General features: G+C 36.5%; 1 protein-coding gene across 9 annotated transcripts in view; it reads right to left on the reverse strand.

Moving 5' to 3' along the window:
* The window catches only part of CCSER2 (coiled-coil serine rich protein 2), a 70152-nt gene that overhangs the window by 35643 nt on the left and 16392 nt on the right, over positions 1–18117 (reverse strand). For 6 of the 9 annotated variants that reach the window (XM_032191009.1, XM_032191012.1, XM_032191010.1 and 3 more), the window contains exons 3-4: positions 17160–17362; positions 2855–2945 (exon numbers count right to left, since the gene is read on the reverse strand). In XM_032191009.1, the coding sequence (XP_032046900.1) occupies positions 2855–2945; positions 17160–17362 (294 nt within the window). The remainder of the gene's footprint in view (positions 1–2854; positions 2946–17159; positions 17363–18117) is intronic. The other 3 variants (XM_032191014.1, XM_032191018.1, XM_032191017.1) reach the window with 1 other exon arrangement.

The following is an 18117-nucleotide window of genomic DNA, read 5'->3' on the forward strand; positions in this document are numbered from 1 at the left end:
GGCTATAGGGAAAGAAAACAGAATAAAAGTAACATGTTCTTTTCTTTCTTAGTATCTTCAGGATTTTAAAAAGTTAGAACAAAACAAACACAGAGATTGTATTTTAGAAAAATGCCAGAACTTCATTACAAAAAAAGACTAGTTTCAGTACTTAAATTACATATCTCTCTCACTCTAGTCATCTGTCTTGTGATCAAACTTCAAAGAATTTTAATCTTTATTTACCTGGACAAAAAAAACATAAAACAAGCAAACAAAATCTCTTTAAAACACTAACTTCTGTAAAGCAAAGCAAATTCCACAAACTTCTGAAGCAAACAAGTGCTATATTTGGCAACAGCTTATAAACCACTAGAAAGAAAGCCAAAACAACTGCTGCCCGTGCAGTCAGGCACGGTGAAAAAGTCCTAAACTGCTATTCTGCCATCGCACCGTCCCCTTCACTTACCCAACCAGCTTTTCCTCACATTGTCAGCCCTTGTATAGGTTTATTCTTCTAGCCAAGAGGACATTGTTTTGCTCGGCTGCCTACTCAGACATAGCTGCGCATGAGACGCTCATAAACAGGCCTTCCTTCCTGCCGAGCTCCCAGCCTGCGTGTTGGTGGGAAGGCAGCCCAGTTTTACCCTGTGATTTAAGACTGCCATCCTCACTCACTGCATACTTGTTGAACTAGAACTGCTGCTATAAATAGTGTCCAAGCGGCATCCTCCACTCCAAAACGAAACAAGGAGAGTTTCCGCGGACCTGGGAAAGTCTTAAAAGGCTGACATCAGTGAAGCTGCACACAAGTGCGGAAATAAGGTTGGCAAAAAGTGCTGCTAGGTATTATAATACTCATATCTCCGATCCCAGTTGTAATCAACTAGTTCAATAACCGAATGTTGATGTAAGAAAATAACTTGTACAGCTAAAATAACAAAAGATTTGTTTTCCTTTAGAGGCATATTTCCACAGCTCACACTGCACGAAAGCTCAAACGGGTCAGCTCGAAATAAGCCCTCAGTAAGTTTGTTGGTAGTTATGATACACAGCTTTGGAAAATAAATTGAGACACGGAATGAAAACCATACGGATACTAGCAAAGAACAAACTTCACTGGTGGTTAGTCATGTTTGCTTAAGGGGAAGCACGAGATGACGTCTGATTTCCTCTTTTTAGAGCTTATTTTGAAATCACTGGATTTTTATCAGTGAGGTGATTATAGCAGAGATACCCAATTCATTCCACATTAATTTTATATGGAAACCTATGGAAAAAAATGCCTAGAACAGAAGTAATTATCTGAAATCGATCCCGAACAGCAATAGTTTCTCCACCTGAACCACCAGCTTAAACATCACAGATTGCTGCAGTCACAAGACACACTCCAGCTATGTGAACACTACAGATACTTGCTGTAGCAATGTGAGTACAGATTATATTGATGCAATTCAGAAAGCACTGAAGTAAACACAGTATTTCACCCATAGCCAGATTAAATAGCAAGCTAACTTTTTTTTGTGAGGCAAACATTCTCCTTTAAAATGCACGTATTTTGAACATTTTTTAAATTAGTTTGAAATGAAATTACTGATGCAGATACACTATGGGTCTCTTAAAAAAAAAAAAAAAAAAAAACAACACCTAAAAAAATTGATCTATCCCTTACAATTGTTTCTTAGTTTTTCCAACAGGATACCAATTACCATTATTGAAAGAATGCTTAGTGCGTGACCACAAGCACTGTGAGTTATCACATATGCTTGGTTTGTTATTCAGTCCAGGAAATTAAAAAGAAACTTAAATGTCTGAGTTGAAAAGTTGACTAGCAGCACAGCAGTAATAGTCATCAATAAGCCCCTTTCACACAAGTACTTTGGAAAAATTACTGAGATTTAAAAGGTTAAGTATTGCACTTCATGTGCGCCACTGCTTTTGTAGGTGGCAGACTATTTATTTTATTCTTAATTTGGCTTCATAGCTAACATACCTGTATGAATCTTCATCCAAAGAACTCAAACATACTGTCAAAGCAACTGAATTACCCCATACTTCATCACATAGCTGAACAGTACACAAAACAGGCAAAGCTTTTTTCTTTCAGTGCCTGTTTGAACAGGGTAGGACATGACTGTGGTCCACATCCAACTTTCCGTTCATCTGAAGATATTGACACAATTCTCACAGCCAGTGACAATTGTTATCAAGTTGGAATGACCAAAACCAAATGCCTCAAAGGAGGCTAGAATTTGAAGAAGTGTGGCATTAATTTGCCTGACCCAGTTAATCCTGGTCTAAATTTCTATTATGAATTTTTATTATGTTAGTGGCATCTGTCTTCCCCATGAAAAGGTTGACAGCATTCTCACAGACAACAAGCGCATAAAAGACTCCTCAAAATACTGCATCTTAAGACTTAAGGCTGCTGTTACCCTAAAGCGTATAAAATATATTAGGAGATAATTCTACTTTCCACAAAACGACAGCCATCTCAAGAAGAATTATGCTGTCAAAGCTGAAAATATCACTCCAGCAACATACTTCAGCTATATCTGAAAATGAAACCAAAGTACTAACCTGCAATTTCAAAGCTTATTGTACACACAGTTTAAAGAAACAGTCTGCAACAATGTTTGTTTAGTTTGGGTTGGTTTTGCTTTTCCTTTTTAATAAAAAGGCAGTAAATTTCTAACATTAGAATTCAAGTGTAGGAGTTGTATTAATTTCTACATTTCAGAAAAGAAAGTTGCCTAAATAAAAACCAATTGAAAGTGTGCATCTTATTCAGGCAGAAGTTAGAACAACGAAATCCAGAAATATCTTAAACCCATAATGTAGTTTCACAGTAAGATTGCTTGGCTACTTTACTAACCTTTGTCATGAGGTGGGTCCTCAGGCAGGTCCACATCAAGCATGAGATCATCATCTTCAAGATCACATGAATCAAGATTATTCAAGATATCCTACAAGAAAGAAAATGGCAGATGGAGCTGTTTTCATGATACCTCATTTATTCCAGTGCCATAAAGAGTTGATTGCAAAGCTTTGTTACATCTCTTCTGTATACATATCTGATGTTGTCAGCAGCTTCCTCTCTTTTGAGACAAGATCAGCCTTACCTGAGACTGTCTACACAAACTAACAACCTTCCTACTGATCTGGTACAGTAACGGATGGATTTAAACAATTTTCTGCTTTGTACCTATGGAATGCTCCCAAGATTTTCTTATTTATTAATATTCTGCCTCCATTGTAAAACTAAATTATTTTACTTAGGATTCAAAGACAAGTTTGCGAGAAGATGTTAAATCACCTTGTTTCAGCTCTCACGTCACACTGATCAAAAGATCATCATGTCATGGAAATGAAAAGGGTGGGTTAGGGACCTATATTTTCAGATTCAGATTTACCTTGTTGCTATATTTCAGCATAAATAATAGCCAAAGCCAGACTCAGGACAAATACTGCCCCTCTAAAACGAAGGAATATAGAGGCCTAGAGGCCTCTCCATTCTTAATGTTACCAAAGGCACCTAGCACTTCAGAAGAAAAACAAGAAACTTAACCGTTTAACGAGCTGAGAAATAGTACCTAATCATGCTTCTGGCTTTTAAGCATGTTTTAGTGTGGAACAGAAGGAGGAGAACACCTATATCCCTTAACATGTTTTGTCAGCCAGAGATTGGAATAGTCCCAAGGTTCTGACAAGAACTTACAGCTCCCAGCAGCTTTTTCGGCCAACAAAATTTAAAATATGTAATTATCAGTACCAAGTGCTGCTGCCTTTTGTCTTTAAAAATGTGCTTATATAAAGCTGTTTCTAAAGTTACACAACACGATGTTTTGTTTGTAAGAAAGATAATAACACAAAAATGCAGTAACATTAGTACCAATACTCCATTCAAAAAATTAGTCAGGTATATTAGAGGAAAACAACTGCAGTGACAGCAAAGTCAACTGATAGTGAAAGAGACAGAGATTAACTAACCTCTCTTCCTTTAAGAACACCAACAGTACAAAAAAACCTCAAGAGGTCAAGGCTGCAGAATATTCTGTTGGAGTAGCCAGATGCTGCTAGCAACATGCTGCTGGAAAGCTATGTCAGACAAAATGCGGTACTTGATTAGACAACACAGCCTCTCCCACTTGATTGTTCAAAGACAGATAAACTTATTAGTACCAAGTGATCATAATACAAAGCAGGTCTAAGGAAATTGTTAATGGTTACACAGCTCTAAAGCTCTTGATCTGTATTTTCTGAAATCCCACAAATAGAAGTCATAGCTTTAAGGCCTAGGATTAGATTCAGACGTTTCACATCTGCTTCTTTTCCAAGCACAGAACTGCAGATTTTTCTTAGCTTTAGCAGCTACGTCTAAAGATGATTCACAGGACCTATACTGAAAACTATTAAGGTAGTGTTTTGCTAATTACTTCTCACTGGGTGTTGCAGATATCAGTAAACACTTAACTGCATACTAGTACACAGACTATCGATACTCTGCAAAAACTGTATTCAATTGGAAAGCTATCCCTTCGCCAGCTAATCATGTTAGATTTGCTCTGTCAGAGATGTCAGAAACGAGTAACATTGACAAGCATCGCTAACCTGTTGACCCAACTCTTCTTCTTCAGTATTCCTATAGTGTTCACAATGTACTCCTCTATTTTATTACAAATAGTGGAAAAAGCTAAGGATATTTTAAGATTTTTTTCTTGACAGAACAATAAACATTCTCCATTTCTGCAGGGAAATGCGTTTCTTGACATTGGAGAGAGGATATGAAACAAAAAGTTAACATTCACTTCATAAAACATGAGCAATATCAAGGGACAGTTGAATACTTGAGACAAAACCACCTCGTTTTGTTATATTCTAGAAGTCCTACCTGAATAATACTGCTTACATGTGTCATTCTAAGTACTTACAGGAAAAGAAGAGAAGAAAAGCACAGAATATCAGGACACTGAATAATAAATTACTAGACTGAATAATAAATTACTAGAGAAAAGCTTTCAGAAATTGCAAGTAATTTAAACAAAATGCAGATTTACCGTTCAGGGGAACAGACTGCAGATGTTCACTTATTTTTACATCCATTAATTTACATTTTTCCAGGAACTCAAATGTTTTTAAGCAACGTGTATTTTTTAAGCAATTTCGTAAAATGTAGGTGTTGGAGAGGCAAATTCAGTTTGTTAGTTGATAAATTGCTTCTATGCCATGCTTTGATCTTCAAAATTAGTACGAAGAAGCACCATTTTTCCCTACTGTGGGAACCTTAATGAACATGACAAATTAGTTGAGCAGTGGCCACAAATGCTTAAGAAAGTTGAAAACATTGCCATTACCATGCAAATGCATTTTAAAGTACAATAAAAAAACATAGTATGTCAGAGTGTTAACTAATAAACCCAGATAAGCCACTTTGCTATCCCTGTACCAGAGCTTCAGAAGTCTAATGATGTCAGAAAAGGTCAGCATTTGAGATGCCAAACATACTTCTCTGTCAACAGCACATTTCATTATGTTTCCCTAATTATACATTCCTGAACCGCACTGAGGCAACTCCACGCTAGAAAACAAAATCTGACTATGAAGTCTTTGCAATATCTGGACCCCATGTGAGTTCCCTTTGAGCATTTCCAACTGTTATCTAGGTAGGAAAGATAACAGGAGATGAACTGCTATTAATGTCATCTTGAAATAGTTACAAGATACACTTCAGGTTTCATCAGCAAGTTTGCACATATAAACCTCCATTTACAGGCTTCGGTTATTCTCACTGCTGTATAAGGAATTTAACTACAAGGCAGTAACGTTACTAAGAGTGCTCAACAGCTGCTAGCATCAAGTTCTGCCTTGAACAGGATGTAGAAATTCTCCAAAACTACACCAGCTACAACCCTATAGATTATTACATGTTTTAGCAAGTACTAAGAGTTCCATTAAGGGAATAATCCTACTTGGTCGGTATCACTGAGAAGAATAATGCATTATAAAGGTGGATAGCAGCTGGTCAGAAGAGGCAGTTCTCCTGCTCTGTTTAGCCTTGGTGCAGCCTCACCTGGAATACTGCACGCGGTTCTGGGCTCCACAATTTAAAAAGGACACTAAGGTCCTTAAAAGCATCCAGAGGAGGGCAAAGCTGGTAAAAGGGCTGGAGGGCATCTCCTGTGAGGAGAGGATGGGCACTCAGGTTGACTAGCCTGGAGAAAAGGAGGCTGGAAGGTGACCTTGTTGCTCTCTGCAACTCCCCGAGGATGGGAAGTGGAGAGGGAGGCGCTCCTCTTTTCTCCCTGGTATCCAGTGACAGGACGCACAGGAATGGTTCAAAGCGGTGCCAGGGAAGGCTCAGAGTGAACATCAGGAAAAACTTACGAGAGGTTAGACAGACACCAGAACACGCTGCCCAGAGAGGTGGTTGGTGCCCCATGCCTATCAGCATTCAAGAGGCTGTAACTTTTGGTGAGCCCCGAAGTGGTCAGGCAGCTGGTCTCTGACCTTCAGAGGTCCCTTCCCACTGAACTTTTTTTTTTTTTTTTTTTAATTTCACAAGACTAGATTCTCAAGATGTTACAACCTATGAAGACATACAAACTGCGTAAATTAGAAGTCCTCTGAACAAATTTCTACCATAACCCTCAAAATACTGGAGTTACTAATTACTTAAAAGACAGGACAGTATAAGGAAAACATCTTTAAAAATTTCACATGCAGGACACCAACCAAATCTTAAAAAAAAAAAAAAAAAAGCTAAACAACTACCACCTGTTAGCATTACAATGTACTTCCCTGTAAACTTCAAAAAAGCAGCTTGCCAAAGTCCCTAAATCATTTAAAGCAGACAGGTGCGCTTGTCACATTTCACAAAAGAAAGAGAAGTCAGATATCCTGGTCAGATGTCAACTTCATTCTTTGTCTACGACCAAAGAGAGACTATTTAAATAGAAACATCGGTGTCTGTGTTAGCAGAACAGCGAACAATACGGGTGCTGCGCCATATGGGTTTTAACATGAGTCTGATCCTGTAGCAATGGATACATTACTACAAATTCAGTAATATTGATTTTGCTTCATATCACACAGGAGGAAACAGTAATCAAAGTTCTCAAAAAACACTCTTGAAACAACAGATCATGTAGAAGGATTCTGGGACAGGAAACTAAATTTCCAGTCTAATGCATAAGGCTCTAAGAAGTAAGTAATTGTTTCAAGTCAGTTATTCGTTTAATTCATCCAGAAATGGGAGTCTTCACATTTGCAGCATCAAAACAGAACTATATTTTGCTATTTTGCAAATAGCAAAATTTAGTTTTAGCTCCAAAAACCTTAACAGAGAAGGTGAACTGAAGCCTTTGCAATCATTCCTCCAATTTGAATTCTTGGTGACAGCAAGCATCACTAAAGAAAGTGAAAAGTATTCTTTTCCTCAAAGAAAAATTTAGAGTAGATTTTCTTTTACATATAATACCTCAGTTTTTCTAAAATTACTTACTCATTATATGCAAGACCGTATACAAATATATATACACATTTTTTAAAAAAATGTATCAGTAATCCTTCCAGTACGCCAGAGAGAAAGGCTAGAATCCTGCAAGATACCAAGAACAGGGTAGGAAAGGAGCTATTTTAAATGTTGTATGCTGCAAGTCATATTAGGGATAATTAAGCCCAGCATCCAAACAAGTGTTTTATCATTTTGTTCATGCTCCATTAGGGAGTGTTGCCAAGACAACAAATGCAACGGGACCTTTGTTCTGAATACCCAAGACATTTTAACTATTGGATATTGGTCTTAAATAATGGTATATTCCTCTTTGAAAACATTTTTATAAGGGCATTGTATGTTCTATCTAGGTTTACAGAACGCAGATAGGAAATAATTATTAGGTTAAGTTACTATCCACTATTTCTCAAAGAGCAGCTAGGCTCGCTGCTTAATTATTTTAATTATATGCTAGAACATATAAAAAAAGAAAAAGTTCAAGAGCACAAAGGGAAAGAAAAAGAAAACCTGAAATATTAACTGTTCTGTTGAGATTTTACCAATTCATAAGCAATAGCACTAACCAAACATGCAGCACAAGTGAAATCCCACAGCCACAAAAAGCGTTCCTTTACTGCCATCTAGCCCCCAGTAATGAATCTACAAAAACACACCAGGAGGGAAAAACAGTCTGACCTTCTTTCTGCGGAATTCCAACAACGGTTAAGAATGTTTCATAATTCCAGTTTTGGTTTGATTTACAGAATGACATCAACATTAAGTGTAATGAACATAGGCAATATCTGCTCCTTTCTACTCATTGCTTCTGCTTCCAGAAAAGTCTGCCAATAGCAGAAGTTCAGCTTTATTTCTGAAGTTACTTGCAGTTAATGTACAAATAATGGACCGTTTTACATCATGATGCAATATTTATTTTTTACTTAAACTCTTAAAGGGCAAAAGCCACTATGAATGATGATGTTCTCTCCACTGACTTACACTTGTATTAGAGCTGCGAGGTTCAGCTGACATGAGTATGGTGAGCAGAAGGCCTTGAGAATCAGGAGGAACTACAATTTAAGTAGTTTGTTACCTCAGGACTTCCAGGTTACCAGACATCCTGTATGATGGGTCAGTCTACTGCTCTTTTCTAGGGATCAGTAGAGACACACCAATATGCTTCAGCTCTCCAAATGCTTTTGAAATTGGTTTTACTGCCTTTTCTTAGGCACAAGCATCAGCGGTGAACTTGAAAAACACATAACATGAAATACCAAGAACGATCCAGTTTAATTTGGCAATTCAGTTATAATAGAAGAGCTATATAAAAATAACTTCAGGCCTCAAACAACTCCCAGTCGATAATGAAATCAAAACAATCTGAATTTAGAAGAATACCATGGGCAAGGTAGCTACCAGGAGATCAATTAAGTTTCTTCTGTATACTGAGTTTTAGTTATGCCCTAGCTAGAATTTCCATGTGAACTGAATATGACTTTTTACACAGCATTTGTGTGTTCTTATACAGGTTACTGAATACAGTTGTTTCTAATTTAAAAAAAAAAAAAAAAAAAAAAAAGAACAAAAACCTCAAATATTTTTATTAAACCTTTTTTGACCAGTCTTTAAATGAACTGTGCATCATGTCTTTAGAACTGTGGAGACAGTAAGACTGGAAATGGGTGTGCACATTTCATCCAGAGAGACCAGATTTGCACATACTACAAACATAATTGACCCTAATACGTAGAAGATACAGCCCTTCCTCAAAGTTTGATGGTTTGTAACTGAAAGTCAGTCACAAGAAGATTCAACACCAGTGTTCTTATAACTTACTGGGACACAGCTTCAGGTTAAAAAAAAAAAAAAAAAAAAAAAAAAAAAAGAAACTGTGTGCCAATCCATGTGTTTTCTATCAAGTTATCTGTCAGTGTTCAGAAACCCAGTTAGATTCCTCTCAATTCATTTGGTATACTCTTAAGTGATTTTCTTGTTTGCACTGACAAAAAACACCAGAGGTACACCAAAATTAAGACTGTACTGTTCTTTGAGCACATGCCTACCTGTTTCAAGATTTCCTAGGAGCAATGAAAACAATGTGTGATACTTGAAAAAAACACAGCAATACAATTAACTGAAGCACACTAGAGTACTTCTGAAGTTCCCTTATAGAAAACTGATGCCAGTTGGTAGAACAAAGAAAAACATCAACAAGGAATTGCTATAAACTAACTAAAAATACTACACTGCATATGCAGCTGCAAACTCATACTGGAAACCTCACTTAAAGCTTATGAATTAAAAGTAGTACTAATTTCTACCAGTATTTATTATTATATTGCACTCAACACATCTGCTGCTCTCTCTCCCCACCATACAAAATCAAAGCTGTCATTAATGGCCACCACAAATGAAAGACAGGAGGAGCATGAGAGAAGTTGCCTTCCTTGATTTCACCAAAACAGGATGAGAAGATTTACTGTGTCAATTCTGCATCATACAGCTCTCAAAGCCATATATACCTTTTTATCCCAAAGGAAAAAAAAGGTAATTTGCCATAAAAGCTTGTTCACAAAATGTCATACCTCTCAAAGCAACACCACAAGAGATTTGTGCACTGTAATACAGTCATATAACCTCTTAATAACATTTGACAGCAGGGACATGCACATCACCCAAGACACAGACAGAAATGCCATCTCAGTAAGCAGTGCAGTTTCTCACTACCTCCCATTGCTGTAACAATTAAGCTCTGAAGCTGAAGACTGGAGTGGTGGTGGGAGGGCAGACAGCAGCTATTTTCTCTCAGAAGGCAGCGCCTCTGAAGTCAGTCCCTACCTCCATGACATTTATCTACGCCACAAGCAGAAAACTGACTGTCAGCAAACACGCCTGAACAAGTGGGCAAGGATCACTGCTAGCAAAACGCACTGAAACAAGCAGGTACTCTTAAATCTGTATTACCAGCACTTTTACATCGCACTTGCACAGTTTACTAAAAGCTTAACTGGGGACACATTGATGAAGGATGCTCTCACCCTGATTTACTATGTCCAGAAGCGCTATCTTCTCAAATTGAAACTAAATGCAAAGAAGGTAACACTTCTCTAGCCTTTCTGAATCTTCTGAGATCAGAAAGCTGTACGCTTGAGTCTTCTCCAAATATCAATTATATCAATCTAATTAAAGTTATAAAGTTAGAACATGACAATTCAAGAGAATCCTCAGTTCCAGAAGAGCTCAGAGCTCAGATAAACATGTAACCTCTGCTTAAGGTGGTGAGGTTAACAGCAACACCAGCTTCACATTTGTGGCACACAAACACATGCCAGTGAAAAATGCCTTCCCAGGCTGACATTTGTATGATATCCCAATCCCTGATTCTCTGTGTTTCTGAGCAGGAGGTCTCAACCACTATGCATTTAAGTAAAACTGCTGAAGCTCTTTCATAACGACGCTCTAAGCAGAAATACCAGCTTATCAAGGTAAGGTATTTCCAAGAAACATTTTTCTATCAGAAGTAAAATTCAGACACGGTGTTTGTCATTACCTAAAATACATTAGTAAAAGCTAAAATCTCATAAAAGACTTCCCAGGCTACTCTGATGTCTCTGTCAAAAAAAAAAAAAAAAAAAAAAAAATATCTTGACCTAGAAACCCAACAGTCATGCTTTTGGGTAAAGCAGCATGAAAGACCAATGGATTACCTAATCTGCCTTGCAAGACAGGATTTCTTTGGTGCTAAATGCAACAATCGAAAATTCCCTGAGCAGAAGCAGAAGATATAAAACTCCAAACTGCCATTCCACATTAGTGATGCTACACACACTACAATTCTCTCCACAAGAACTGCCTCCAGTGTGCTGGGCCCAGAGGGAAACAGTAGAAAGAAGTACAGCACATTGCCAAGTATCCAGCACTACCTATAGTACCAGTATGCTGGCATTATACTTGCAGTCTCATTACACTGATGCAATGAAGCCTAATTTTTATTTGAATTGCTACAGAGCAACTTTGCTTGATTTCCTCCTCCGTGGTCCAGTTGTACCACGACAGTGGCCAGATAAATTGGCAGCAGCAGCAAAGACCAAAATGACTGGGAGCTCACAGCCATGTTAGGCAGCATCTTTTGGTGACAAAAAAAGGACTGTCTCCTTCAAAACCCAAACGATACTACTATAGTAAAGCAAAGAGACAGGATGGGGTCCAGGAAGAGGCCACACCAGCACATTCCCCCAAAGCTTAAATCAGAGCTGTGAAACACTGGGAATAAATCATAAGAAACCCTTCCTCTTGATCCACCTGAACCTGAGCAGGAAGTACAAATACATTGATAATGTTATATAATGTAATATACACTGATGATAACGTTAATTAAAATTATTCATTTTTAATTCATCCATCATTCCAAAGAAAGAAAAATAAGATGAAGGCTCCATGAGACTTATTTAAGGTCACGAAGTGTTGCAGATCAGTGGCTGGAGTTCCTCTACTTACAGGTCACAAAGCTAGCTATTTTATATACTACCTGCAAGGATGCTCAGTGTATCAGTGGACAAAACTTTTTGGTTGATCCTGTCTCTTACATGGGGGAGTAGGGGAAGAGCTGAGTGGTGTGTAAGTATTTCCTAACTGGAACATCTCTGATAACAGAGATGGAGCATTTTAACACCAATTTGCACACAGAAAAGCAAATACAGGAATGGGAGATAAAAGCTTCAGATTTTATAAATCTACAGATTTCAGTAATGGCTTACATGAAGATACTATGAAAATCTAAACACATTTAAGAGTCTTTGTTTCAATAAAAAAAAAAAAAGAAAATTTTTTCCTATGAACACAGTTTTTACATTGAAGCAGTTAATTTCAAAGTTTTTTTTAAATTTACCTTCAGCTTCTTAAAATCTTAGACACTTCACTTGCAGCATGAAAAGCAGAAAAAGGAACCAAGTTTAAATTAGTTCATTAGATGGAATCTGCTCGTGTGCTTCTTATAACTAGTTTGCCCCTCAAGGCCTCATTTCAAAAGATCTTCTTTCTAAAGCAGCTCAAAAAACAAGTGTCTATATATGAAGAAAATATAGATATTTAGTTCCATTATCTCCTGTTAAAAAGTGAAAATGAAGCACAAGAATTTCTGAATACTCTGTACTGAATGCTTCATTATTTCAACAACTGCTTCTGATGAAAAATATCACGATGCAACCACTTCTCACTCTCAGCATACTATTTAAATGGCATTTAAGTCTGTAAACATTACTATTAGTTCAGAAGGTCTCTGTCTTGAAAATTCTTCCAATGGATCTTACACAGTGCTGCTAGCACGGTATGGAGACTCGTTATTCACCTATTTGGAATAAGCATTAAAAATTTGTAGTGTTTAGAATAATTCAGTAATTCTATATTAGTATTACATATATCCAAATAAAAAAAATAAAACAAACACCACACACTGAGGAAAAAAAACACTTTCTCACACATGGTAAAGTTTATGGGGTTCAAACCTCACTGAAGCCATCCAAATACTACTTAAAGAACTCTTGTCTATCTGAATAGCCTTTTTATTCCATACTAGTACACCACCTTAATAAAAATACAAGCACAAGTAAGCTTACAGCTGTAGCAAAGTAATCCAAAATCCAAAGTCCAGAACAGCAACTATGGATTTGGCACTATCCCATTAGAAAGGATGTACAACTAAAAGCAGAAATGGGTAGAAGACAATACTTCGAACACTTGGCTCTTTAATAGCGAACGTGTTGGAAGTATGCATACTACAAGTCTCAATTCCTATATAACAAAGTACTCATCTGGTACATCAGACTGTCATTTAAAGTTTAGTCATTGAGAGAAGGAAATGATTTTAAAAACTCAATTACTTTTAAGTAACTAAAACTACTGTAAGAAAATAGCAAGTACCACAGACTGAACATTACACAATGTTATTTTAGCAAGCTCATCTTTTCTGTAGTTAAGAAGTACATACATTTGAACAGCATATTTCAGTGAGTATCTGTGCCTCTAGAACAATAAGCCATGCCAGTCTCAGAAACTAGTTCAGAATCTCCCTTTCCCAAGCTGCAATCAGAGGGGAAAAAAAAGTATCATGAGATTTCAAAAATATGCTAGGAAGCTGAGAAAAATGTAACCATTTCAGACTCTGTGGCTGAAACTCTAACCACACTGATAAATGACAAAGCAGATTCATTCCACTAAGATCTAGATTTCATCCCAAGAGCAATTAAATTCTAAGCAAAGCAGCTAAAACCCATCTGTCTCTTCAAGATGGATTTCAATTATTGTTCCATAATCCTATATCCTTGTCACTAAATCGATGCTCACTTGGTGTATACCCCAAATACCAGCTTTAGTTCAGTAAAAATTCAGATAGCAGAGACATACACAGTTACTAAAGCCTCTAATAACAAAAGGCCAGAGGATTGGATCTCTGTCTAAGAGAGGGTCTTCATACAACCTGGTAATAAAGAAAACACAAGTTTTCTAAACCTATTAGTGCAAATGAAATTTCTTTGAAAGAGGAAAAAAAGAAACAACTTACTCTCTAGAGGCATTAAAAATGCTAATCGAAAAATTTTATCTTGAATTTTTACTTCTTGCAGACCCCTGTATGGTAGAATATTGTAGCATCTTTTAAAAGCAGTAATACCTCATAATAATACAGGGACCCTTGCTTGGATTATCTATCCTATTCTCAATGTAAATAAGAGCTTTAAACTTCAAAAAAAAAAAAAAAAACAACAAAGCTTTACTCAAACAAACACATACTAAAGGTTATGTTTCTCACGTGTCTAGTTAATACAATGGATAGCACAGAACAACTCAAACAAGCCTTGCTACAGCAAAATAGTACTTTGTTTTCTGTTAAGGAAAGGGGCGATGAGACTCCAGGTAGGACCCATGTTTTCATCCATTCTGTTTATATGTACATTATTTCCAGACAAAAATAAATGAAAGCAAAAAATTCAGCAAGGTTCATGTAGTCAAGTAGACTACTGTATATGAAATGAAGTCCTACGACTCTCATTATCATTCCACAGACCTAATTAACACCACCCTAGGCAAATAGGCCAAACCACTTCTCATTTGACTACCCAACAAGGTCTACACTGCCATCTATACATTTGTTGATGCTATAGATGGCAAACAGATGACTAAACACTGCCAATATTTACCATCTTATTATGAGTAATTCAGATGTACTGCTGGAATCCCAAGCATCACAAAGGCTCACACTGCTCCTACTCACACCAGCCTAAAGCCAGGGAAACTCCAGAACCACCTATCTGCTTCAGACTTCCCCAGAAGCAATACTTCCCAGGGGCAGTCAGGCTGATATTAGCTTAAAAGACTCTTATCAGTTGGATTTTGACAAAGATTTACTGCTTTCACCTTCACAATACTAGAGGACAGAAAAAGCACAATTTGATCATACACCTCCTAGCAATCAAAACATCAACATATGCTGCCTAATCACAATAATTATTCTCATGACCTTCAGGGGTTTTTTAAGCTGCCTTTATACTCACTGCCTTCAGACAGAAGCAGCAACAACAGAGAACAAAAGCTTATACTAACCCACCCAACATCACGATTCTTCGGAACTAAGAACTGTATCAGAAATTCTTCTACATCTGAAGACTAAACGTGATGAGTGTTTAATTTGTAGGCTAAAAAAAAAAAAAAAAAAAAAAAGCCTCTAAATCTCATTCTTTCTGCCAACAGTAACAAGCATAGGAAAAAAAAAAAAAAACAGGACTCCCACTAAAATGCAATTCAACAAACATTTCAGAGTGCAGCCTCTCTTAAAAAACAAGTATGAACACAAGATGTATTATTGACGTTTCCCTTACTTAGGATGAAAATTCAGATGAAAATATAGTGCTTACTGCACTACAACTCTGGAAAAGAAATAATGGAATAAAAATCAAAATGAGTGGAAAGCACGATTTTATTTTATTTTTATTTTTTTTTTTTTTTAAGATTCAGCATTAAGTCTTACACCCCTCCTTCTTTCTCCACTACATCTAAACCAAATAAGTTTATTCTTCCACTTTTAAGACCTCTCTAACAGCTATTTACTTTCAATAAAGAAATTAACCAAAACATTGAACAAAAATATCATAAGCTTCTAACAAACCTCTGTTCTTTTATGCTTACAACAGCTTCTATCAATCAGAACATCAATGTTCTGAAATCAACACCTTCAATTCATATAAATGCATAAATTAACGCATGGAGGATATGCACATCAAATACAAGGTACATAGCCCAAAAGCCCATGAAAGCAGTGCCTTTTGTTTTGATCAACTGCACTGTATGTATCAGAAATATCAATTTCAGGTTTATCAAGGAGAAACTTCAAGAACTTTTTCTGGTATATGCATGCATGTGACAGGGAGAAGGGTGTTTATTTTTGCAGTGCCCTATGTTAAATTTTTTCCTGTAAACATCAATATAACTACAAAGTCCATACTGGAAAAAGAAATCTCAAAATGCTTTTCCAAACTGGCCATAATTACCAAGAGAAGTTAATAACTATTTCTAAGCTTACTTTTAAGCACCACATCCCAAGATTGTAATTTAAGACAGAAAATGAACAGCACCACAGGCAGCTGAAAATATATCAGGAATTCCTCTTATGTAGTTACATATAACAATATAATTATGTAGCTATGCCCCAGTTTCAGAAAAACATCTATGCTGTTCTGCTGTTGGGCTAGACAACCCTAACAAAACTAAAAATTAAAATCTGACTTAGAGCCACAAGGCCCTTTCAAAGGCAGAAAACAGCATCTACACTACTGATAATGGCACTGATGACATAATACTTAGCACTTCTCAAATTTAAGAAGCTGGAGACACTGATTGATTATACCTAATTTTTCTTGGAAGTTCTGAATGAATAATATCGTGTTAATATAATCTGAGCCGTCTTTTAATTAAGCAACCCAAATAAGTTAGAACAGTGTTTCTGTGGAAAAGAATGAAGGACAGACAGACAACTTACATCAAGCCTACCAGAACCCAGAGGCTGGCTAACTGACCTCAGCTGAAGGGTTAGAGCGCTGCAACTACTCTCCGTCTGCTCCAGACAGAATGTTTGATGCAAGTCATTTGTGTTTAGTGGTAAGAATATGGCTATTACTTATCTTGCTTTCTGTTTTCCAGACATAAAGAGTCCAGTTCATCTGAGGAGCTAGTCAGCTACCTACTTTAAAGATGCTATGCTTGAACAGACAAATGAAAATAAATTCATTTTGAAAAGGGTCCTGTGCAGATATAGGATAGAAACAAATCAATGGGAGTCAGACAAGAACCAACTGTTTTCTTGTTGTTACTCCTAGGTTTAAAGATTGGTAGGAGATATTTTACTTATTTGCTGAAGTAATTTCTTTATTGTTGAATGCCATCATGAGATTGCATAAGGAAGAAGCTGTGTTGTTCCAGCTTTAGAATGGGGAAAAAATGCATGTAAGCAGCCTAATTCAAGGCCATCTGTCCAGAAAGAGGAACTCCTTAACAAGAAGTTTCAGAAAGCTGTAAACTACAGAGGAAAGAAGAAACAGTTATCAAGTGAAAAAAATACATTAATTATTTTTAAAATATACATCAGCAATAAAATGAGAAAGAAACTACAGAGATTCAGATGATGCATATAAATACATACTATGCTGTTCATTTCTGAAGACTCGTAACTTCCACATGGATGGACACTTCCAATAGGTTCCAGCCCTTCTTCATCCCACATGTATGTGCCATCAGAGCTATCAGATGGAGAAAGCTCAAAAGAGGACCCAGCTCTGTAATTTATCTCTGGAGAAATCACACTCTCAGCAGTATTCTTTGTACTTTCACTGTTGTCATCCACTGCTTAAAGAAAACAGAAACAGTCAAGATTCTAAAAAACAACACAATATTAAAAAAAAAAAAATACAAATTAAGGTGTGTAAAAACATTAAAGTCTCAATAATAAACTGTGTTCTAACAGGAGTATCTGAAAGCATTCTACAATAGTAAGAACACTAATCCTAGGAGGTAAAAAGCTCAGGCTGGACTGGCCATTACAATTAAGTATTCTTTTAAACTACATCTTTCCTAGCTTTATACAATGCAGCAATTCATCTGTCAAGAAAGACGCATTTTAGAATTCTGTATCTTTTTAATAAAATACGTTTCCACCTTTGGATCCAATCAACATCTCTCAAAGTAAATATATACTAAGAAAAAAAATACATCAGATTTGAAAATGCAGCTTCGCTTTTAAAGCATCTTCCATCTCTTCCACTGGTATTTTTTTTTTTTTTTTTAAAGAATTAATACAACGTGCTTTTGGAAAAAAAACAGTAACATAACAATTTATAAAATTAAGTAATTAAAGAGGACACCCTACATTTATTGCCACTACTTTAAGCGGTTACAGATGTTCTCTGCCTACAGAGGAGGATATGCAGAGATCACTAGTCCAAAAGAAATGAATGCCAAGTAAGGCTAAAAGGAATTCTACAATTCTATAACAAGTTTGGCTAAAGGAGATACCACTACTTCTTATTCCAATGAAATAAGAGCTCTTACAAAAAAAAACATGCTTGAAAATGTTTACTATCATGCAAAAAAAAAAAAAAAAA

This window comes from Aythya fuligula, chromosome 7 (genome assembly GCF_009819795.1).
Source record: "Aythya fuligula isolate bAytFul2 chromosome 7, bAytFul2.pri, whole genome shotgun sequence".
Lineage (NCBI taxonomy): Eukaryota > Metazoa > Chordata > Aves > Anseriformes > Anatidae > Aythya > Aythya fuligula.